Raw genomic sequence first — 25,818 nt, forward strand, 5'->3', positions numbered from 1 at the left:
GTCCATTTTATTGGCATAGAGTTGCTTGTAGTAATCTCTCATGATCCTTTGTATTCCTGCAGTGTCAGTTGTTAATGCTCCTTTTTCATTTCTAATTCTATTCATTTGAGTCTTCTCCCTTTTCTTCTTGATGAGTCTGGCTAATGGTTTATCAATTTTGTTTATTTTCTCAAAGAACCAGCTTTTAGTTTTATTGATCTTTGCTATCATTTACTCCATTCCTTTTCATTTTTTTCTGATCTGATCCTTATGATTTCTTTCATTCTGCTAACTTTGGGGTTTTTTTTGTTCTTCTTTCTCTATTTGCTTTAGGTGTAATGTTAGGTTGTTTATTTGAGATGTTTCTTGTTTCTTAAGGTAGGATTGTATTGCTCTAACCTTCCCTCTTAGAACTGCCTTTGCTGCATCCCACAGGTTTTGGGTCATGGTATTTTCATTGTCCTTTGTTTCTAGGTATTTTTTGAGTTCCTCTTTGATTTCTTCAGTGATCTCTTGGTTATTAAGTAGTGTGTTGTTTAGCCTCCATGTGTTTGTATTTCTTACAGATTTTTTCCTGTAATTGATATCTAGTCTCATAGCTTTGTGGTCAGAAAAGATACTTGATACAATTTCAATATTCTTAAATTTACCAAGGCTTGATTTGTGACCCAAGATATGATCTGTCCTGGCAAATGTTCCATGAGCATTTGAGAAGAATGTGTATTCTGTTGCTTTTGGATAGAATGTCCTATAAATATCAATTAAGTCTTTCTTGTTTAATGTATCATTTAAGGCTTGTGTTTCCTTATTTATTTTCATTTTGGATGATCTGTCCGCTGGTGAAAGTGGGGTGTTAAAGTCCCCTACTATGATTGTGTTACTGTTGATTTCCCTTTTTATGGCTGTTAGTATTTGCTTTATGTATTGAGGTGCATCCTATGTTGGGTGCATAAATATTTACAATTGTTTTGTCTTCTTCTTGGATTGATACCTTGATCATTATGTAGTGTCCTTATTTGTCTCTTGTAATAGTCTTTGTTTTAAAGTCGATTTTGTCTGATTTGAGAATTGCTACTCCAGCTTTCTTTTGATTTCCATTTGCATGGAGTATCTTTTTCCATCCCCTCACTTTCAGTCTGTATTTGTCCCTAGGTCTGAAGTGGGTCTCTTGTAGACGGCATATATACATGTCTTGTTTTTATATCCATTCAGCCAGTCTATGTCTTTTGGTTGGAGCATTTAATCCATTTACATTAAAGGTAATTTTCGATATATATGTTTGTATTACCATTTTCTTAATTGTTTTGGGTTTGTTATTGTAGGTCTTTTCCTTCTCTTGTGTTTCCTGCCTAGAGAAGTTCCGTTAGCATTTGTTGTAAAGCTGGTTTGGTGGTGCTGAATTCTCTTAGCTTTTGCTTGTCTGTAAAGGTTTTAATTTCTCCATCAAATCTGAATAAGATCCTTGCTGGGTAGAGTAATCTTGGCCGTAGGTTTTTCTCCTTCATCACTTTAAATATGTCCTGCCACTCCCTTCTGGCTTGCAGAGTTTCTTCTGAAAGATCAGCTGTTAACCTTACGGGCATTCCCTTGTGTGTTATTTGTTGTTTTTCACTTGCTGCTTTTAATATTTGTTCTTTGCATTTAATTTTTGATAGTTTGATTAATATGTGTCTTGGCATGTTTCTCCTTGGATTTATCCTGTATGGGACTCTCTGTGCTTCCTGGACTTGATTAACTATTTTCTTTCCCATATTAAGGAAGTTTTCAACTATAATCTCTTCAAATATTTTCTCAGTCCCCTTCTTTTTCTCTTCTTCTTCTGGGACCCCTATAATTCGAATGTTGGTGCTTTTTATTTATTTATTTTTTAAAAATAATTTCTAGTTTGCCTTTATTCCTGGAGGATATTATTATCAGGGGTCCCAAGTGAACACTTGAAGTCTTTTTTATTTATTTATTTATTTATTTATTTATTTATGGCTGTGTTGGGTCTTCGTTTCTGTGCGAGGGCTTTCTCCAGTTGCGGCAAGCAGGGGCCACTCTTCATCGCGGTGCGCGGGCCTCTCACTATCACGGCCTCTCCTGTTGTGGAGCACAGGCTCCAGACGCGCAGGCTCAGTAATTGTGGCTCACAGGCCTAGTTGCTCCGCGGCATGTAGGATCTTCCCAGACCAGGGCTCGAACCCATGTTCCCTGCATTGGCAGGCAGATTCTCAACCACTGCGCCACCAAAGAAGCCCTGTTGGTGCTTTTAATGTCATCCCAGAGGTCTCTGAGACTGTCCTCAATTCTTTTCATTCTTTTTTCTTTATTCTGCTCTGCAGTAGTTATTTCCACTATTTTATCTTCCAGGTCACTTATCCGTTTTTCTGGCTCAGTTATTCTGCTATTGATCCCTTCTAGAGTATTTTTAATTTCATTTATTGTATTGTTCATTGTTGTGTTTACTCTTTAGTTCTTCTAGGTCCTTGTTAAATGTTTCTTGCATTTTGTCTATTCTATTTCCAAGATTTTGGATCATCTTTGCTCTCATTATTCTGAATTGTTTTTCAGGTAGACTGCCTATTTCCTCTTCATTTGTTAAGTCTGGTGGGTTTTTGCCTTGCCCTTTCATCTGCTGTGTGTTTTTCTGTCTTCTCATTTTGTTTAACTTACTGTGTTTGGGGTCTCCTTTTTGCAGGCTGCAGGTTCATAGTTCCTGTTGTTTTTGGTGTCTGCCCCCAGTGGCTAAGGTTGGTTCAGTGGGTTGTGTAGGCTTCCTGGTGGAGGGGACTAGTGCCTGTGTTCTGGTGGATGAGGCTGGATCTTGTCTTTCTGGTGGGCAGGTCCACATCTGGTGGTGTGTTTTGGGGTGTCTGTGACCTTATTATGATTTTAGGCAGCCTCTCTGCTAATGGATGGGGTTGTGTTCCTGTCTTGCTAGTTGTTTGGCATAGGGTGTACAGCACTGTAGCTTGCTGGTCATTGAGTGGAGCTGGGTCTTGGCGTTGAGATGGAGATCTTTTGGAGATGTTTGCTATTTGATATTACGTGGAGCTGGGCTATCTCTTGTGGACCAGTGTCCTGAACTTGGCTCTCCCACCTCAGAGGTACAGCCCTGATGCCTGGCTGGAGCACCAAGAGCCTTTCATCCACACGGCTCAGCATAAAAGGGAGGGAAAAAAAGAAAGAAAGAAAGCAGAAGATAAAATAAAATAAAATAAAATAGTTATTAAAACAAAAAAGAATTATTTAAAAATAAATTTTAAGTAATTAAAAAAAAAACAAAAGAAAGAAAGAAGAGAGCACCCAAACCAAAAAAAAGAAATCCACCAATGATAACAAGTGCTAAAAATTACACTAAAAAAAAAACAAACAAAAAAAACCTGACAGACAGAACCCTAGGACAAATGGTAAAAGCAAAGCTATGCAGACAAAATCACACACAGAAGCATACACATACACACTCACAAAAAGAGAAAAAGGGAAAAATATATATATATCATTGCTCCCAAAGTCCGCCTCCTCAATTTGGGATGATTCATTGTCTATTCAGGTATTCCACAGATGCAGGGTACATCATGTTGATTGTGGAGATTTAATTTACTGCTCCTGAGGCTGCTGGGAGAGGTTTCCCTTTCTCTTCTTTGCTCACACAGCCCTTGGGGTTCAGCTTTGGATTTGGACCCGCCTCTGCGTGTAGGTCACCTGAGGGCGTCTGTTCTTCGCTCAGACAGGATGGGGTTAAAGGAGCAGCTGATTCGGGGGCTTTGGCTCACTCAGGCGGTGGGGAGGGAGGGGTACGGATGTGGGGCGAGCCTGCGGCGGCAGAGGCTGGTGTGACGTTACAGCAGCCTGAGGCGTGTCGTGCGTTCTCCCGGGGAAGTTGTCCCTGGATCACAGGACCCTGGCAGTGGCGGGTTGCACAGGCTCCCCGGAGGGGAGGTGTGGATAGTGACCTGTGCTTGCAGACAGGCTTCCTGGCGGTGGCAGCAGCAGCCTTAGCGTCTCATGCCCCGTCTCTGGAGCTCCTTTAAGCACCACTCTGATTCCCTCTCCTCGCGCACCAGGAAACAGAGAGGCAAGAAAAAGTCTTTTGCCTCTTCGCAGCTCCAGACTTTTCCTGGACTCCCTCCCGGCTAGCCCTGGCGCACTAGCCCCCTTCAGGCTCTGTTCATGCAGCCAACCCCCGTCCTCTCCCTGGGATCTGACCAAAGCCCGAGCCACAGCTCCCATCCCCCGCCCGCCCCGGCAGGTGAGCAGACAAGTCTCTCGGGCTGGTGAGTGCTGCTCGGCACCGATCCTCTGTGCGGGAAACTCTCCGCTTTGCCCTCCGCACCACTGTTGCTGCGCTCTCCTCTGTGGCTCTGAAGATTCCCCCCTCCGCCACCCGCAGTCTCCGCCCACGAAGTGCCTTCCTAGTGTGTGGAAACCTTTCCTCTTTCACAGCTCCCTCCCACTGGTGCAGGTCCCATCCCTATTCTTTTGTCTGTGTTTTTTCTTTTTTCTTTTGCCCTACCTAGGTATGTGGGGAGTTTCTTGCCTTCTGGGAGGTCTGAGGTCTTCTGCCAGCGTTCAGTAGGTGTTCTGTAGGAGTTGTTCCACGTGTAGATGTATTTCTGATGTATTTGTGGGGAGGAAGGTGATCTCCACATCTTACTCTTCTGCTATCTTGAAGTTCCTCCTACCCTTTCTTAATGAATACAGATGTACACTATACACAGATCAGGTAGGGTAAATATCTGACTTCTTTGTCATCTTCAGAAGTAGCTTAGCGGTTAATGAACTGTTGCTCTTCCTCAAATATTTTAGATTGGCTTGCTAACTTCTATAAAATGATCCCTATTGGTATTTATATTGGAATTGTATTGAATCTGTACTTCAATTTGTGGAGAATTGCTGTTTTAATTCAGAGAATTTTTATCCTTCTCCTGAATGCACAAGGATCTTAGCACATGTTCATAATTTAGATCATTACTATACCAATTTACATATGCTATCTGTGCCCAGTATTTTAATTCTCTTCTTTTAGCCTCATAAATTGACAATAATATCATTGGATTGCATACAGGTAGAGTTTGTTTAGATTCATCCTTCTGATTATCATTTTCTTGGTTTATCACTATTTCTTGCAACTTGGCCCTTTACTTTGAGATTATTTTCTTTCCTTCTGAAGTACATCCTTTAATGGGAGTCTTTGACAATAAAACTTTTTTTTTTTTTGATTGGTGTTCCCTTCCTTGAAAGAGAGCCTTGTTGGATATAGAATTTTAGATTGACAGCTATTTCTTCCAGCATTTTAGAAGTGTTATTCCACTGGCTTTTTGTTTTCAATATCACTGGTGAATAATCAGCTGTCAGTGTGATAGTCCTCTTTGGGCATAGTCTGTCCTTTTTCTTGGTCTTTGGTTATCTGCTGTTTCTCTCCTATGTGACTAGGTTTGGATTTCTTTTTATTTATCTCTTGGGATTCACTGTGTTGCCTGAATTCCAACCTATCTCCAACTCCTGGAATTTCTCAGCTTTTGTTTCTTTGAATACCTTCTCTCCACTATTCTTCACATTATCTCTGTGAAAAAACTGTAATTGGACATAAAGTAGACATTCAATTATTCAGCAAATATTTTTGAGCACTTACTATGTGCTTATATCTACAGATATGTAAGTAAACAAACTGATGAAAATCCTTGTCATCATGAAATTTAAAATAGAAGGCACAATATATTAGAAGGTGATAACAGCTAAAGGATAAGAGGGGTCAAAGTGCTAGGATGGGGGGGTTGGGGTTGTCTCCTTCCTTTTTGAGTTGAAACATAAAAAGTATTATCAAGTATGCCTCATATAGCATTTTCTTTTTACCTCATATAAACTTCATTGTCCCTTCTTAACCTTTTTCTTGTATAGTGTTATACCCAGAAATGGATGTAATCTTTCAGGGAGGGTCTCACAGAGCAGAGTAGAGTCACCAAAACTCCTGTTAAATAGCATTCTTTTAATGTTTGGAACTGTTTGTATGAGCTCCTTTGTTTAAAGTCATTTTACTTACCAATTTTAAAAGACCTTGACATTTTTCAGCTACAAAATACAGAGGTCAGTTTAAATGATCTCCAAGACCTCTTCCAGTTTCAAAATACAGGTAGAGTCAGATCTAGCTTTTGTGAGGCCAGAATATCATGCAGTTGGAGGCGGGTGTTATGTAAAAAAAAAAAAATTAATATTACAAATACAAAACTAGGGACAGAGTTTTGCAAGGGACCTGTACAAATGAGTGGCCCCAAAGATTAACCTTCAATAGCTTAATGAAAATTCTACATTGTGACACATATTAATGTATATTAGATTTGCTTATATGTGAAATATCTCTCCATTTTTTTGCTTTTCAGTAAATATAGATTACAATAATAAATAGATTTATAAGATGAAATAGGTTATACTGAGATGCATATACATCATGCTTCAAATATCAGCCTTCGGATATTTCATGTCCCACAGTACTCCATGAGCAATCTGCTGCCAGTAAACAAATAGCCTTTAACTCAAATTGTCAGCTTTGAGTTTTTCAATGTGTTTTGGCTTGTAATATTTCCTCTTCCTGTGCTCATTTATAATGAAAACAGATGTTAGTTACAATTGTGCATTAAATCACTTATTCATATTTCATATTACTAGAATTTGAGGGGGACTTTCAAGGGGAAATAACATTTTCAAATGAAAAAAGAGTAAAAATATTTTTAAAGTAACAAAACAAGACGTAACCATGAAAATCTGAATCCAGATCTATGTCTTATGAATATATATATATATTTATATCCTGATTTTTATAATGTCCTCGGAATTGAGAGTTCTTTTGAGAACAAAGTTTATCATAGAACAATATGGAGTAATTACTGGAAAATAAATTGGAAAATATTTTGAACTTTATACTGAATAGCTTTTATACTTCACATGAGTAGCACCCCATATAATATGATATTATATCACCCCATATATATCTATGATAGCAACATATAATTTCGATCTTTCCCTAGATGTTGATGGGTAGAACCCCTCTTTCTCTGCATGGAGCCTACTTGTCATAATTTCCCATGGTCTTTTCAGGAAAGTGACATGGGGAAAAGGAACATATATTAGGATTTTTCTTTCCCTGAAATATTTCCAAGTTGACAACCCCTAAGTTTTCCATAGCAAACAGGTATGGAATAATCGTTTGGTGAAATTGACCCTATTCTAATTTGTGTCATAAAACTGAAACAGGTTAATACTTTATTCTTAAATCTGGGCTTAGTAATTCACAAGAGATTGTTAGTATTTCTCAAATAGAGTCCGGGGCCATCTGGATCGCAATTACTATTGGTGTTTCTTAATGATATCATCTCAGACATATGCACTCAGAATCTTGTAGATCAGTGGGTAGAGGGGAGTGATCTGTATTTTTGTAAGTTCCCTATGTTATGAATATTCAGTTTGGGAACCACAGTTTTATATCATGATGCCTAACACATGACATGCATACCTCCACTTCCTTATTGCACATTCATTGCCGACATGAATACAGGGCTAACATAAAGCCACACAATAATACACAATGCAGTGCCAACCAGGCAGCAAGTTGACTTGCAAGATTAAGTAGCCTCTCCTGGAACTTTTCTATACAGACAGTGCTCTTAAACAATATTATCTTTAAAAACATAGTTAAGAATTTGGGGACAAACACTGATATTCTTTAAGTTGCAAATAGATGTCAGAAAATTTTTGCATAGAATATTGAACATAAGGCTTAGGGCAGAGTAGAAAGCAAGTCTGAATTCATGATGGTGTCAACTCTGGAAACCATATTCATCATAACAAAGAGTAATCAATGAAGAAAAAAACATGAAAAGAAGATACAGTAATTCAAAGGCATAGTAGAATGAGGTCATTAAATAACGCTTTATGATTCCACTTAGTAGCTTCTGAAAGCTTAAATGTGCATAGTGTAAATTATGACCCCAAATACTCAGAAAATAATAAGAAAATAATGTATGAGTAATTTCATACATTAGGTTCAAGGCAGTTTTTTACATATTTTAGAAAATTCCTCAACCAAGGAAGTTAACGTAAAAGGAGGGCATTAAATGTAAATTCTTGGCTAACTGACAAGAATTAGCTGGAATAATTTTTATTAAATTTTATTTACTTTTTAATTTATTTTATTTTTGGCTGCATTGGGTCTTCGTTGCTGTGCACGGGCCCTTCTCTGGCTGCGGTGAGCAGGGCCCACTCCCCACTGCAGTGCATGGGCCTCCACTGAGGTGGTCTCTCCCATTGCGGAGCACAGGCCCCAGTAGTTGTGACACGCAGGCTCAGTAGCTGTGGCACACGGGCCCAGTTTCTCCATGGCATGTGGGATCTTCCCGAACCAGGGCTCAAACCCATGTCCCTTGCACTGGCAGGCAGACTCCCAACCACTGCACCACCAGGGAAGCCCTGGAATAATTTTTAATCTTAGGATTTCAGATCATCATTTTTACAATCCAAACTTATTTTGTTTCATTCTTTTATTACAATACTATTTATTGAAGACGTTAGTAATAGTCAATATTTGCACATTATCTTATAATTATACTCTTTAAAATCAAACTTTTTGTAATATGACTATTTTTTATGTAGTGAATTTAGAACTAGAGGAAATTGTCAAATGATTCCTATTAAATGACATTTTCCAATTTTTATTAAATACCTTTGATAATTAAGTTGTATGATAATTTCTGAAATAGTAGATCAAAATATTTTAAAATATATTAAAGTATATTAAAATATATATTTATTGTTTTTTTGATAACTGCACAGGCTGGAATCTGTAAGGAATCACATCCTTACTCATATAATAGAAAAATGATGACTTATTAGTGTTCTAAAACAAAGAAATCCTTTTGCAAAAATAATTTTGGCCATTCTTTTAAAAAAAATTTACTATGCTAACAGCACATAATCATAAAAATCTAGTTAATATTTTATGTATTTTTAAAAATAAAATCATTGTGGAAATCTGATGATTAAAAAATTTCTTTTAAAAATGCATCACCTTATTTTCTATTTAAATATTAATAAAATTAATTGTTTTATGTGTATATGTTGACCTTATAGACTAGGTAAGCAGTTTCAGAGGCATTCTTTAAGAGGAATTCCTTGTGACAAACATACCATCAATTTTATGGCCAAATTAAAGCAATTTTAACACGTCAGTTCCAAACTTGCTCTTTTTCTTACTGGAATCCTTGGAACAAGCACTGGATTTGGAGCCAGGAGACGTTACTTCCAGTCATGGCTTATATTTGGTTAATTATGATTATAAAGAAAAATCATGTGGTTAACTAAGGATAGTGGACGAAGTTGTTTGCAATCCTGTGAACATCTGGAAAACAAATACTTACTACTTAAATATACTAGTCATGTTTGTGGGAAGAAAGATCTGAAATGGATTGGTTAAAATAGAGGCACACAATTTTAAAGATGACTATACCACATATTTGCAGTTAGAACATTCAATTATTTCATTGTCAGTAATAAAGATTCTCGCCTCCCTTCTTTTTGTAAACCATTACATCAAGGACCACAACAGTGTTTCATCTAAAAAGCAATTTAAGGTAGGAAGATGTGCTGAGTGCTTCTATAGACTTTAATCATAATTTGTAATAAGAAACATTTTAATAGTTTTGTTTAATTAATTCCAGAATATTTGAGTCTCCTTAAACTTTACTATAAAAATAACATGTAATTGTTTTGGGAATGTTACTTTAAAAGCAATCACTTTTTAACTAAATAACTATATACTGCTAGTTAAATGTCACTATAGTAGTGTGTTGGGAGTATTTTGCCACCTTTGTTAAAAGACTCCTTTACAGAAAATCTGACAGCTTTTTTGCCCTTATTTTTAGTTTGACATCAAATCTTCAGAATCCTAAGGAAGTTTGACCGATGATTAAATGATGGCTTGTTAGGACATGATAACTTAACTGTATTAAAGAGTAGATCTCTTTTCATAATTTACAATGTAAGCACTGAGATTTATTTAACTGTATTAATGTTTTCTATTTAAATATATCTAAGTCATTCTAGCTTACCTATATCCATAGTACTACCATAAGTTTCTGTCTAAGAGTAACTTTTAACTCTAATCTTTTGTAATTTTTTAAGTTTATTTCTAATGATTTTCACTTACTACTATATTCTCAGGCACATGGTAATTTAGATTAATTTTTATTGAAATATGTTCTTGTTTAATTATTCCTATCATTTTGTAAAGGAATATTCTTCAGTTTTTCCCACTTTTACTTCATTTCTTGATATTACACAATCATGTATTTTCTTCATCCCCATACTTGAGAGGCTATGTAATAATTTAAATTTTATTCAGCTAGATTATAAGGGAAATAGAAGAGAATTTGCAAATTAGCTTGACTTTATCTTTGTTCAATCACCTATCTACATTGTTTGCATTATATATTTATTTTGGCTGAATATAGTTAATTTTGTCTTCTGTTAGGACTGCCTATCTTTTTTAGTCCAACCCTATGGAATAGCTGGAGTAAAGATTTTATGAATCTCAATTAAGTAATATTATGGTAAAGTTACCTGAACTGTCACAAACTACATTAGCAGAAATGAATTAATTAACTTTACACTAAAGATAGAGTAGTAGAATAAACAACATAGGAGAGTACACTGCCTGTGGTATTTGATTTAAGAATTTTTAAGGCCTCCATCATTCATTGACACATGGCAAGGAAATCTGTTTGAAATCAACTTCTTCCAGTTGGCTCTTCAGAGTTTTCATAGGTGGTATTTATCATTCTCAAGGCTCTGACATATCAAATATCAATGATAGATGAAAAAGAAAATCTCAATCAGTGGGTATGTCTGTGAAAGACCCCCCAGTTTTGTAAAGTATTAACTTTCATAGAGAGGTAATATTTTTCTTGTAGAATTCCCTATGCTTAACATACTTTTGAAACACATGCAGTTGGTTGAAATCTGTTTTAAATTGAACATCCTATGTTTACCCTCATATCCCCAATATTCAGGGATACAGGGCACTATTATCAGAAGTAAGAAAATAGGTATGACACTGCGACTACTTTTATAAAGAGAATTTTTTTAAAGTCTTTGGTGAAGAATTAGTGAGTTACTATCAAAAATTAGATTGATCCTATTTGTAATGCATATGAGTGGAAAACATTAACAGATAATGAAATTTCCCATTTGATAGAGAACAGAAGAAAAAAACCTTAAAAAGAATTTAAGAAAAATATAAACAGATCTTATAAAATATTTGTGCATTTGTCATTTTTAGAAAATAAATGATTGAAGTAATTTCATGATAATATTATTATATGTCTTTATATTTTTTTCTCTTCCAAATCACATGGTTATACAGAAGTTTAGCTCAAGAGGAGAAATTCTTCTTGTGTTATTTAAATACCTTTTCATCTTTACAACCCAAAGACTATTTCATGATATCCTATTTTAAGTAACGCTAATTCCCTAAAAGTGTATATGTTCCAAAAGTGAATTTAAAATTCCGAGAGGATTCACTGCCTGACAATCTGATTTTATATTTCTGTCCTTTGCTGTTTATTAAAATTCCATTTGTGTTGATGACTGCTCAGGATTCTGAGAAGCAGTTAGTCTCCCAACTAGTGAAAGGCAAGCGCTAGTGGCCTACACTTGTTTTTGCCCTTAACTATTCAATTCTCAGATATTGACCAGTGGAACAAGGTAATTGAGCAACTAGGAACACCATGTCCAGAATTCATGAAGAAATTGCAACCCACAGTAAGAAACTATGTGGAGAATCGGCCCAAGTATGCAGGACTCACCTTCCCCAAGCTCTTTCCAGATTCCCTCTTCCCAGCGGACTCCGAGCACAATAAACTCAAAGGTAAGCCCTTCAGGGACAACTTCAGAACCACTATGTGGGTGATGGGCAAGCTATAGAGACATCTTTCTTTAACTTGAAATGCCTCAATTTAAAGAGAGGTATTTTTAAAAGATCTTTTTTACAAAGGGGGAGAAGCCAAGGATTTTAAAATTGCCTGGATATTCAGAGAGAAGGTTAGTAATAAAGTGTGTAACAGTGGTGCGGGTTAAACTATTTCATGGGGCTTATTTAGAATCTTAAAATTATTTTGCAGTGCTAACTCTAAAAGACCAATGTAATATACATTGAAATAATTGTTTCAGTTCTTTTTATTACCTGGAAAATACTTTTAACACAAGTTTTTAGTTGTCTTAGAGCTAATCTTTAGTTGTCTTAGAGCTAATCTTAGAGCTATAGATGTTAGAGTTTTATTTGCATTTTATGGAATGCTTAACCACCATTTTTTCATTTTAGAGTGACAAATGAGATTTTTTACTTACACATTTTGTATTCAATGTAAACACTTTCATTAATAAGTCATTTTTCTATTACTATGTCTGCAGTTATGAACTTTAGTAACAAATCTTAATTTCTTTACCAACAAAACTGGGATCATAATGCTTGGTATAGGACTGATTAAACTTGGTAATGTATAAAGTATAATATAAATAATATTCTAATTCTTATTTTAACTTAGGACATTTTAGAGAATGTGATTTTGAAGCAAATTTGATTTTTTCCCCTGCCGGAGCTCAAATCCTATCCCTTGAAATCTGTGTGAACTTAGGCCAGTTATCTCATCTTTCTGTACCTCCTTTAACAAATGAAAGTAGAAAGTGTCTACTTTATAGGGTCATTGGGAAGATTAGGTGACTAATTTGTCAAGCACTTAGAACAGTGCCTGGCTCACAGTAAGTGCTCAGTAACTATTAGATATAAAAATACTAATAAATATTTATTAATAATAAAATAATTAGTATTTTAGATGGATCTATACATTATCCCAGAAAAGGACACATACTTGTGAAATTTTACCCCAAGTGTTCAGTGGACAATTAATTAGCTACAGATTTAACTTTCAGACTTAATTTATAGCTAATATAGACATAAATGAGATGGTGAAGCTGAAATGTGGTGCTACGACTTCCCAGGGTCTTATTATTTCCTCCAAACTTTTATCTGATGGGTTTTAAATGCACAGCATTGTTTCTGTGTTTGTGACACTTTTGTTGCACAGTTGGGTTTCTTCTTTTAACTACCTCTACCAGCTCTCTGAGTGACAATAGACTAAATTATTACTAAATCTACTGCTTTTAAGAGCAACATCAACTATATGCAGAATGAAGAAGTGCTAATACCCCAGATAGAGATTTTGAAGAATGTATGTCTTTATGATGGTAATTGCCATGTCAGACAAAAGTAACCACTTCCTATTAAGTCACTTATAGTGTAACAATATAGAGGCCACAAAGCCTTGATTAAATTATTTGAGATAATGCAAACACTTGTAGAGAAACTATTCAGTAAAATGCCATGCTTCATGATATAATTCCAACCTTCTTGAGTTTATTTTTTGGCTTTTTAATTCAGTTTGAAACTCTACAATTATATTACTTTTGCAAATAATAAACTAGAAGATGTGATATATACACACACACACACACACACACACACACATATACACACAATGGAATACTACTCAGCCATAAAAAAGAATGAAATTTTGCCATTTGCAGCAACAAGGATGGACTTGGAGAACGTTATGCTAAGTGAAATAAGTCAGACAGAGAAAGGCAAATAGTGTATGATATCACTTAAAAGTGGAATCTAAAAAATACAACAAACTAGTGAATATAACAAAAAAGAAGCAGACTTACAGCTATAGAGAACAAACTAGTGGTTACCAGTGGCGGGGGGTGGGGGTGGAAATATAGGGGAAGGAAGTGGGAGGTACAAACTATTGGGTGTAAGATAGGCTCAAGGATGTATTGTACAACACAGGGAATATAGCCAATATTTTGTAATAACTATAAATGGAAAGTAACCTTTAAAAGTTGTATAAAAATTTTAAAAATTAAAAAAAAACTAGTTTACATATTTACAATTATTAAATTATAATTGTAATATAAAATCAGCAAATTATAAAGAATTATACAAAGAATCAAAGGGATGAATTTATTCTACTGTTATTAAAGAGTGTAAGACATTTACTTGCAAATGAAAGAATGAAAGATAAAGAATTGAAACCTTTTCTTCTTCCTCATTTTGTTCCCTACAAGCAGTATTGATCATTGTTTCTTAGTAAGATGATTTGGTATTACTGTCGTTCATGTCCCTATTGATGAGGAGACCACCCCAACCTCCCTGACCCTTTCTAGGAGCAGAAACATAGGTGGGTTTGATGGGAGAACCCGTGGGACTGTGTGAGTCTGGGTATAAAATCAGTTACAAATCAAAGAGATATTTGAACAAATGACATAAACAAATACAGCCCCGTTAGATCATGACAGAGTTATTAACAATGAGAAAGATTAATTATTGAAAATTAATGTATATTTCTGTACTTTTGTTACTCTTGTGAACTTCACAGTATCAGTTTGGAATTAGCAGACATTAAATTTCTAGAATTGAGATCCCCAGAAAAATGACTAATAGAAATTTAAAAAATCTTCCAGTCTAATTTAACTAGCAATTTTTATAAATATATAATTAGTATAAATAAATATATTAAAAGTATTTTATTAAAATGTAACAACACCAGAGATACTAATGTCATAGATTGCTACATTTTAACTGTAGTACAATCAAAATTATGAAAAAGCACATAAAACTAGAAGAGAATACATTAATAATGAGAGTGATTGCCTGTGGGGAAGGTGGGTTTTTCTGGATTTTATGTTTTATGTGATTTCCAAATTTTTTATAATTAACCCATATTTCTTTAGTAATCAGAAAAAATTGATAATTAAAAGTTGATACATATTCATGGATTCAAACACATTGCCTTTTTCCTAATTTAGCAAACCAATTTAGATTTTGCTTTCTTTAATTTGAAGTTTTACCATCTGTTTGGAATAAACTGAATATTTTCACCATAAAAACTTCTAAACCAGTTTGGATCTGTATTTTCTTGAAAATTTTATGTATTTTCAGAGATTTTTAGAGTGTCCTTTAGCAATGTTATTAAATAAATACACTTAATGATTATCACTGTGTCATTTTTTTATATCCCTAGCATCTCACACTGTACCTGGCATACAGTAGACAATGTGTATTTTATCAACTGAACATCTCCCACACCAATTTGGTTACTAAGTCTTGTGGATTCTTTCTCTCAAATCTGTCCCCTCCTCTCAATTCTTGAAGCTTCTGCTCCCATTAAAGTCCTCATCATCTCTCCCATCTTCAAAAAGTCACCCCTGACTTCCTTGCCACCCTCTAGACACTGCTTTATCCTTTTTCGCAGCTCAGAAAAGTTTTAAAATGAGCAGTGTACACTCAGTATTTTTCCCTTTTTAAAATTTCATTCTTTTAAATTTATTTTTAATTATGCAAGCAATACATGTACATATTTTCTTCTCCTCAGAGGTAACTATGATTTTCAGTTTGTTGATTATCCCTGCAGACCTTTCTATGCATTTATATACATAAATAGAGAGAGAGGGAAATGTTTGTTGTGTTATTGGGAAGGGGCAGATTTATGCAATGGCATCAGGATCTATGCTTCATCCTGCAATTTTTTTTTTTCACTTAACACCATGTCCATGTGAGTCCATATAGATCTACCTTATTCTTTTAAACTGCCAAATATAATTGGTACAGTTGTACCATAGCTCATTTAGTTGCTCTATAGGTGGACATTTAGATTGTTTAAAATGTTTTAATCCTTGACCAGTGCTGCAGTGAACATCCTTTCTATATGCTTTTCATGAACATGTCAATTGTTTCTCTAGACTGTATACGTAAAAGTGGAACTGTTGGGCCATAAAGTATTCACATTTAAAATTTTAATAGATACTGCCAAAATTGTCCTCTAAAAAATCTTTATCAATTTACACTGCCACCAACATGAATGAAATTACCTGGAGTTAGTGGATATTAGGCCATCTCTTATTTTGCAGATTTGATGGATAAAAAAATATTTTCATTGTTTAATTTTGCATTTCCCTAATCACTTGGTGAAGTTACCTGACGTTTGGATGGAAGGTGCTAATTGATCTTTGTTTTTTGTTTTTTTAAGTTTTTTCTCCCTCCAAAAAATTTCCTTGCCAAAATCAAAACATTACTATTTTTTTTCTCATTCATCATTCAGCCAGCCAAGCCAGGGACTTGTTGTCAAAGATGCTAGTGATTGACCCAGCAAAAAGGATATCAGTGGACGACGCCTTACAGCATCCGTACATCAATGTGTGGTATGATCCTGCCGAAGTGGAGGCGGTAAGTCTTCGGCTTATTTTATTTTCCTTCCACAAACAAATCATAGTAACTGGGTGCTCCATGGTGTGAACTAAAGGAGAATTAGAATCCAAAAGAATACTCAAAGGACCTTCATAAAATTCCTAAGTCACAAAGCTATTACCTTCCCTTCTAAAAGTTATTTTCTTCAGCCTGTGTTTTGAGTTGTGTTTCTTTTTCAGGATTTCCTATGAGAGATGGTGATTTAGTCCAACAAACCTTGGCTGTCCATGAAACACTTCCATTAGTTTTTGTTAAATTGTTAACACCACCGGTGTCTCCTCCTTTATGTTTAATTATCAGCCTCTCCTGATGCAAACTAAGTAACAGAAAACATAAATAAGTCTCTTTGCCTCTATTCCGATAAGATGCCTGTCTTTAATAAAGTGTGGTACTAAGAACATTTAGATTATAAAGCTTTTACTAGGCCGTTGGTGCCTTTGTGAAGCCTTGCATAAATCAGATGAGAAAAATTGGGTATTCCAATAAGGACACTATTTCAGGTTGGTTCTAAATTTCAGGTTGGTTCTTACCAGAGTCAGATATATCTCCATATTTTCCATCCAGATATAGTTTAAGAATCTTCTCAGAAGCATAACTCTTTTCAATTTTTAAATTATTTTTCAACCATTTGCTATCTTTTCTTCAATCGTTTCTTATATCTCTGCCTTTCTCCTTTTCTCTGTATGGAGTCAGGGCTGCTCAGGGCACAGCGCTATTGTTTTGCCCATGTGTGTCCTGTAGGCCTCCCAATAGGAATGTCCTCTTGTCCCTCTTTTTGTTTGTTTGTTTTCTTGTGAACTTCTTTGTACCCCAAGATATTCTTGGCCTAGCCAATTTTTGCATTGTTTTGACTTCTTTTCCTCTGCTTCATTGTGTGCTTGCCCATGTTAGAGATGCTAAATTCAAGGCTGACATTAATTCTCATCCCTTCACCCTCCACTGGAGAAGTGAGAGCTGACAGATGGGAGTGAAGATCAGGTAGAATCAAACTTTATAGACATAATATTCAAAAAGCGACTTTTCATAGTAACCCGGCACTTAAACATTCAAAAATTTCAGAGAAAACACTTCAGTGATAAATGACTCTTCCTGTGTGGAAACTGAGCTATAACAGTCTCTCATAACATTTTCTTAAGATCTGCTTTCTTAAGCAGTTTTACAATGATGCTGAAATTTTAATTTGCTTTAAATTAATTTTTAGTCACTTGATTTCATTTTTACAAAATAAAATCCCTAAAATTAATTATTTATGAGTTTACTTCTAATGCTCTTAAAACTAAAAATACTAATGTTCTTACAGCTAAAAACTAGACTCTCTTCCAGTCTCTCATTCTTGGGAAATACTTCAAAGATGTTCCTGGGGTAGAATGAAATAATGAAATAAGTAAGAGAAAGTATGATGTATATGTATGTAAAAATTAAGCATAAGAATTTTTTCTCTGATGATTTTTGAGGTTATGCTGATAAAAATTTTAGACAAACATAAATTATTTGAAATTATTGCTCTTCACTTATTTTGATAGTTCAAATCATGTGGCATATGTATTTTTCCTTACATCTAATGTAATGTGTATAATCTGTTTTTAATGGATTGTGACCTAGAGTTTAATTGGAGTCATAAAGTCTGCATTTGTAATTCACTTGTAATCATGTTGCCTGTAAAAAAAACAATTGCTTAGAATCTGTAACAATATATCAATGAGTAGTATCAATGGGTTTTTAACTTAATTTTAACTTTTTATGAAAAATTCCTTTGAAGGATAGAAAGATACAATTTAGGGTACCTTACATGGCTAGAATCTTTTTCTCAGCCATTTCAATATTGTCAAAATAAGTTTCTTTGGAAGAGAGTAGAGGAAAGTGGAGAGTGATAAAGGAAAAACTGCAAGAGAATGTGATGTCTTCAGGAAAAATAAAGAATAGAGAAATGCTATGTGTACTAATCTGTTAACCATACTACAAGCTATCTTATCACATGTTTCCAAAAGTGCCAAAGTACCAAAATGAAAAGAGGAGAGCATATGAGTGCTGTCATAACTGTAAGAGAGAAAATTATTCATGGAACAATGAAGTTGAAAATGTAAAGAGTTGAATGTCAAGGTTAATATTCATCTGTTTGTGTAATATTACATCAATTGTGAAGTTAGAACTGCTCAAGTTATTAGCAAGTTCTTATTCAAATAATGTTCAGAGCAACAGAAGTATGTACCCTGAACACAAAGGCCACATGTCATGTCAATGCTTTTTCATAAAACAATTGGGAGGCATTCTAATTCTGTTTCAGTATTCATCAAGAGGAGTACAATAGCATACACAAATGCAATTTATTGAGTTGTATGCAATGCCACAGATATGGAAAGATGGGTTAGGTTAAAATTTCTGTTCTGCCACTTACTAGCTGGCCTAGGTCAAGTTTCTTAACCTTTCCTCTCCTCAGTTTTCTTAACTAAGAATAGAAAACAATCATACATTGTGCATAGTGTTCTGAGAATTTAAAGATGTAATGTACATAAAGTACTTCATACAGTACTTGATAGCCAGTAGAAATCATAAATTACTATTCTCATAATCATTACTATTACTGTTATGACTTTTACATGCAAGCTTTTACTACATTTTTGATGTTAGGAAAGATAGATATATTTGGTGAAAAAAGACCAGCTGGCCAAGAAACTATAGAAATACTCTATATTTTAAAAAATCACTAAAATTTATCTAGTTTCTGCAAGATTTTAAGATGTTCGTTCTTTTTCTGCTGATGTATACCCACCACTACCTTGCCAAGTATAAAAGAGTCCAGTGCCATTAATTTAAACCAAAATAAAGACAAATTACATTGTTCACAAATCCTCATTATAATTTATCTTTAATAATCTAGGGTATAGTCAGGGCTATTTGAGAGAATAAACTTGAACGTATTCTCTGTGCTCTGTTGGAGGGAAATACAGAAACAGTGAGGATCAGTTGCCTTGCTTCTTACCAGATTCTTGAGTTTAGAGACCCTGCTAGGATATGGGGTGGCTCTCACCCTGCAAACCCTGAGAGTAGGGGCATGAACACACTTTAGGAGGACTTTTGTGTACTGCAAGCTAAGGAGAAGTTGATTAACTATGTTTCAGGGAATATAAAATGGGAATTTAAGGAGAATATGAAATGTGACCACTTTTTAAAACATAGTTTTATGTTTTTCAAAAACTCCTGAGCACTCTATGAAAGCTCCTGAGTACAGGAGCCTTACTAAGGGCTTCTGTAGTTGTTCTGCATTGCTAGGGGTGGGAGAGGGCTGTGGGGAGGGAGGGAGAGAGGAGGGGGAGGTGATGTGCTCAGTCACCAAACCAAAGACATCAAAACTCAAAGTAATCATCATAAGGAAGCCAACTGAAAACCTACAGGGTTAGAGAAGGACATATCTTTATTTCTCAATTCATGATAAGAAGGAAGGCTCCAGACCTGACACTGGAACCATTGTCTAAGGTGGGACTGGTGCTGGGGTCCTGGCTCACGGCCAGTAGTGATCAGGTCCACTGTTGGAAGGCTCTCAGAGAGGCCCAGATCCAGTCCTAAATGATCAAAACATTACTCTGGGAATCTGGACAAAGGGGCAGATTGAGCCAGTCAGGCAGCTGGTATCTGAGAATTCTGTCCTCCAGTTGGCAAGCCCCAGGTATACTTGAGAGTGCAGAGGAGGGGTGACAGGCAACTTAGGACCTTCTGTATGGTGACTGAGTCAAAGTCACAGGAAGAATGCTAGAAGAGAGGCTTGGAACATGGGCCACAGCTGAGGATGAACTGGAGAGAGAGGCTGGGAATGTTCTGTTGGGAATACAAGCACACATGCCATCCACATAGAGACCAAGGGGAAATGGCATGACCAATCCAGTCAGTTTGGGTGGAGTGAGATTAGGGAAGCAAGGCCAGTGCTGAGTTTGTTTATTATTTCTTACCCAATTCAAGATTAATTTGGGAATTGGGACAAGGCTGGGTGGGAATTTAATCTACCCATATAGACCTCGAGTTAAACAATCTGGTCTTTAGCTCCGCGGTGAGAGAATAACCTGGGAAACAGAATAACACTTACATGTATTAGTGCTGAAGTTCGATTAAAATAAGCACTTAGAAAATGTAAGCCGAGAATAGTCAGTACTGTTACACATTTACTGTCTGTTTACAACATAAGGTAATCAATAGAGCCTTAAATGTTTTATTGTTATTAATACATACTATTTCATTGCTTTAGGGATTATGTTATTTTTTGCTGACAGTGAAATAATTTATAGGAACAAGCTAAACTGACTATTATAAGCTCTTTTATTGCAAGGCCATCATAGATTTCATGCCCTTTGAGCAGAGTTACTCTCTGACATTATTTTAGTTATCTTCTTGTCTGCCTTTGTATCTTATTGGTCATTACCAAAGTGAGCACATGGAAGGGATGACCAGCCATCCAGGAAATATGCACTATTTTCAATTTTCTTGTGACATAGATATGTAAATTTTACTGTTGTGTATGTCTGGAAATATGTTCAAGGTAAATCTTAAATGAGAGCTTAAAGATCATTGTAGAATGGTTTTGTGCTGCAGTTCAGCCAATATCAACATTCAGAATATAAGCTCTACAATTGTGAACAGTGACAGGGACACAGGTTCATAAGCCATGATGAGGAGAGTAGAATAGGGCTAGGCGTGGGATCAGAAAGCATTGAGAAGAGAATCAGGTGCCTGTGGTCAAAGTAACAAAGGTTCCAGAGCTTGGTCTGAGCAATCCAGAGTGAGGGCTGGCTCTGAGATGTGGACAAATTACATAGGGCAGGCAGATAAGACCAGTTCAGGAGAGACATGTAGTCTAAAGTCTGAGGTCTGAGCAGATACCACCCTACAGGGCATTTAAACAGTGGCAAAGCTAAGAATATTTTCTGATTGCAGTGCAAAAGTCAAGAGCAGATACTCTTGGAACAACCCAGAGATTAGCGACAGTAGGAAGCCTAGAGAGAGGAGATGGTTTATTGGAGCCCAGGGGTGGGTAGTGATGGCCTGTCCAGTGGGAGCTGGGTAATAGACACAGAGGAGATGCAGGTGTGTCTGGCAAGAGAAATGGGGAGAAATGGCCTGGCTTCTCCTCACTGTCCCCATCTTCTAGTGGTGTCTCCTTCCTCTTGGCTGAGACCAGCCCTAAACCAGCCGATAGGTGAGCCTTGGAAATGCAGCCTGCAGGGACCAGCCTCTGAGATACAGAGCAAATAAAGGAAAGGTGAGGACTGTATCTGTGGGCAAATAGGCCCAAGGCAGGCACTCACCTATTCATTCTTTCCTCATTTGCAGCTCTAAAACCCCTAAGTAAAATTAAAGTAACCGATGGTTAGGCTCATTAATCTGGAGAGGAGAAGACTGGAGGTTGGAAGAGGTAGGTGCTCAGGGGCCACACTGGGTAATAGTGAAGTAAACATTATCCCCTTAGAAACTCCTAATATTTCATTTCCTCAAGTATCTTGTAGAAATCACAAGTACTATGCCAACCCGATAGTCTGGGCATGAGAGCATTTCTCATTGGGTTTGCAATTGAATGTGTGTAGTTCTCCTTTTGTATGTTGGTGTCACTTTTTCAGTTGTTTGTTATGCTGTTGATGAGGAGCCTACAGCTTGTGGAGCCAATGCTGGACAACATGTGCATGGGGGAATGAGGGATTCAGCGATCTGTTTTCCTTTAGGTTGCTTTCATTCCACTCTTCTGCTGCCAAGTAGGTAAAACACACCAAAAAAGACCTCTGTCATTCTTTCTTCTCACTCACCTCTTTGTTATTTCTTCCTTCTTTGTCTTTCCTTCTCTCGTTAGCCCTTTTCCTTTATCCAGCTCCTACAGAGCTAGTCACATATGTTTCGATTATTTATTAACAGTTTGATATTTTTCACTCTGTAAATATTTATTACACCCAAACTGTGTGTCACACACTGACCTAGGTGCTGGTGATTCAGCAGTGAATTTAAAAAAAAAACAGGATTCCTGCTTTTACTGATCTTCTAATTCTCTTGAATATATTTATTCAGTTAATAGCCAGTGGAAATTTTTATTGATTGGGAATTTTATAACTTATTATCTCTGGACATGAATTCCTCCAAATGTGGTTATCTATCTTACTTGACAATTTAACCTGTTTAGTATATAGGATTCTGAACGTAAGAAGAATCTGTAATAATTGTCCCTCTTAACGTTAATCAGTTATAACTAAATTGCAATGAGTGTTTCCTAATCCTTAACCAGATTGCATCAATAGCTTTGAATTATATTTAACAAATTATGATAATCTATCTCTAGCTATGATATTTTAAAAAACTAGTCAGCTTTGAATATAAATCATTGTCCTGACCACGTTTTAGTAACTGAAATGCATAGATTATTATTGAATAATCAAAGAATCCTGAAGTTGGCATACTAAGACTTCATATGTAGTTTAAAGATTCATCTATAAGTATTGACTATCTGGGGCCTTCAAACAAATTCAAGTGATTGAGGGTGATGGTGGGAAATTATTCTCATTTTCTACTTCTAATTCTCCTGAATATATTTTTTAATAGTGAAAGCTAATATTATTTGATTATGATTATCATGTGTTAACTTGCTCTGTTATCTACTTCATGAGTGAGTTATTGTTTGTATTATCTTTATCTTCACTAACTATGGTTTAACCAATTATCTTCTACTGAATTCTCTTAAATCCATAAGTTCCTAAAACAATGTGGTAAAGAATAGGCTTATAAATATATTCAATTATAAATGTATTAAGTACATTCTGCTATACTCAGAATGAATATAAATTTAGGAATGAGAAAAAATATAAGCCGCCATGAATATGAACTTGATGCATCTAATGCTCAATCAGTCCCTCAGTAGTTTTATGTTTTGGTGATAAACCACTGAATAAAAGGTATATGTGCTTGCTTCAAATATTTTATAATCTCTTTATTAAGTCAGTGAATCTAACACCATTAAACATGAAGCATCTAGAAGAAATGATTTAAATGAGTTATAAAAGAAAACAACTCTCTGTATAGGCTATATATCTCCCATTGAGAGGAAAGGGGATTAAAGTCTTTGTAATTGACATTTCCCTTTGGTGAGTAATATCAAAAGGTTAGGCCATGTCCTCAAGATAGCTTCTGAATAAGTAATCAATCTGAAATTCAGAAACTTCTGTTTTTGTTTCCTGATTTCCCCCAGGGGATATAGACACATGCTTAAAGGGCTAATAGATGTTATTTTTGTTTGCCTTTAGTGAGCCTGAGAAGGATCCAGTTTGGAAATGAAGTTTATTATATAAAATTTAATAGAACTTCTCAAACTGTAAAAAAAAAGACCTTTTAAATATTTAAAAAAACATAACCTGCAACATTTAAGAATTATTTAAGAATTTTTATTTAAGAATTTATTTGGAGTAATCTAAAAGTTTTATTGGGGAAGAAAAAGTCTATCTCACCAAAATAATAAGAAAACTAGTTTCTCTTAACATTTCATGGGTAAAAAGCCTCCATTGCTTTTCATTAAAGCCAAAAAGACTGCATGGTGCTATGTCTCTGAGTATGACTTGGGATTTTACTAGGGATCATATTACTAGTTCGGTACTAGTAATAAGATGCTTCTTGATGTTAAGTACACTCACTTTTAGTAAGAAAAAAAAAAACTCCATTTACTTTTCTTTAGATCATTTCAATCATGCCTTTTTCCCTTGGATTAAAATTTGGAAAACTTATAAAGCGTTTTTTCTTTTCATATTTACAACTAGATATATCACTATATGTGATAAAGCACATAAATTGAGTTTTCCCGAAAGTCCTATATAGAGCTTGTATAAAGGAAATTATTCTCAAAAAAGATTTCTCAGATTATGTCCAGCATTTTAAGAGTATCAAAAATTATAAGTAAGTTCTCTTAAATATTTTCACAAATAGGACAAGCTATCCCATTTCAGAGCAAGGAAAAGAATAATTAACAATGGTACCTCAAATATTTAATATCATGGATTTCATTTCCACAGTATGTTATAGTATTCATTAAGTGTTTTAAATTTGACAATCAGTCTAAATGTTTCCCAAGTGTTCATCACTAGCCTGGTCTATAATTGGGGTGCTGGTCACTGGTGACCTTTTGCTGTTAGGGGTTGGAAAGACTAAGAGGTTACTGAGTGATGTTTTAAGGTGAAACATTATTATTCTACTCTCTCCATTCTAAAATTGCCATCATTTAAATTCCTTTTTCAGACTAAGTGTTCTTCTGAATTCTTTCAAATATGATTTATTCTACTCACAGAGAGTTAATAAATTGGCTGAATCCCTCTCTCAGCTGTTCTCTCCATCTGTCCTGACACACGGACTACCTCTTTGAGTCTTATGATTTCTTATTATTGCAGCATGCATCATGCTGAGAAAAAGCTAGTGAGACTCCCTGGCAGGCTTAATTTGAGAAATAGTTTAGTGCCATCTATCTGTCACAGAAGACCCTTTTATTGAGGAGTTGAACTTTAAGTAGATTTATTATACTCAGGATGTATATAAATTTAGAAATAAGTAGAAAGAAATGTGAGCTACAATGGATACGAATTTGGTGCACTCCAGTTATGTGTTTAATTATAGAAAGAGAAATTTGTGTTTTTTGATTCTCATTTGCTTGCTTAAAGTTAACTTGATGTCTCTAATGCCTAATATCTGCCGTTTGTGGAATTCTAAATTTCCATCTGTTTGTACTGATGTATCCTTTTCAGCAGCAAAATGTGAGCAGTTTACTAACTGCCTTCTAGAGAAAAATATAACTTACAATACAGTTCATATGCCCAGTACCTCAACTGTTAAAGTGAAAATATCTTCTGAATCACATTGGGATTGTTTTGATGCCATGTTGGTGGGAGCTTGTCAAAATGTTTGTTGTAGATAGATTTAGCCACCTGCTTTCAGTGGCCCCTCTCCCTACATGACTTACAAGAAGAACATATACTTTGCTCAAACATTAATTCATTTGTCTCTAATTATAGCAAATTGTTCTACTGAAGAAAAACCTCCTTGATTTCAAATCATTGGGATATTCAGAATTCACAGAACACCTATGGTTCTCAAGTGTCAAAACTGGAGTAGTTGAATAGTTCATTCTCAGGAGATACCTGTTTTGTTGACTGGTAGAGCCTATGACCAGGTTTTTCTTTTCATATATTACCTTGAGCCCTTTAGGCAGTGAATATTGTTAATCTCTTGAATAGAGCACTGAAGGAGAATTCTTTTAAAAACGTGGGAAGGGAACAGAAATTGTTTTTTTAGAACATTCCACAGCTGGTTATCTCTGAAAGCTGGAGTTATGATGTCCTGTCAGTTTCTCCCAAATCTATGATTTTTTTTCTTTTTTCCTAGATGACTTCTAGTTATTGTGAGATCCACCCGCTTAACTCAAGGGAGTAGGTATTTGTGAGAGCGTGTTTTATTTTCTTAATATTTTCATCCTGGAAAGAAAGAGATTACTCATTGTG

General features: G+C 35.4%; 1 protein-coding gene across 3 annotated transcripts in view; it reads left to right on the forward strand.

Moving 5' to 3' along the window:
- Positions 1-25,818, forward strand: part of MAPK10 (mitogen-activated protein kinase 10) — a 181,594-nt gene that overhangs the window by 123,401 nt on the left and 32,375 nt on the right. For 2 of the 3 annotated variants that reach the window (XM_059923980.1, XM_059923981.1), the window contains 2 exons: positions 11,696-11,878; positions 16,170-16,294. In XM_059923980.1, the coding sequence (XP_059779963.1) occupies positions 11,696-11,878; positions 16,170-16,294 (308 nt within the window). The remainder of the gene's footprint in view (positions 1-11,695; positions 11,879-16,169; positions 16,295-25,818) is intronic. The other variant, XM_059923982.1, reaches the window with a different exon arrangement.

This window comes from Balaenoptera ricei, chromosome 5 (assembly GCF_028023285.1).
Source record: "Balaenoptera ricei isolate mBalRic1 chromosome 5, mBalRic1.hap2, whole genome shotgun sequence".
Lineage (NCBI taxonomy): Eukaryota > Metazoa > Chordata > Mammalia > Artiodactyla > Balaenopteridae > Balaenoptera > Balaenoptera ricei.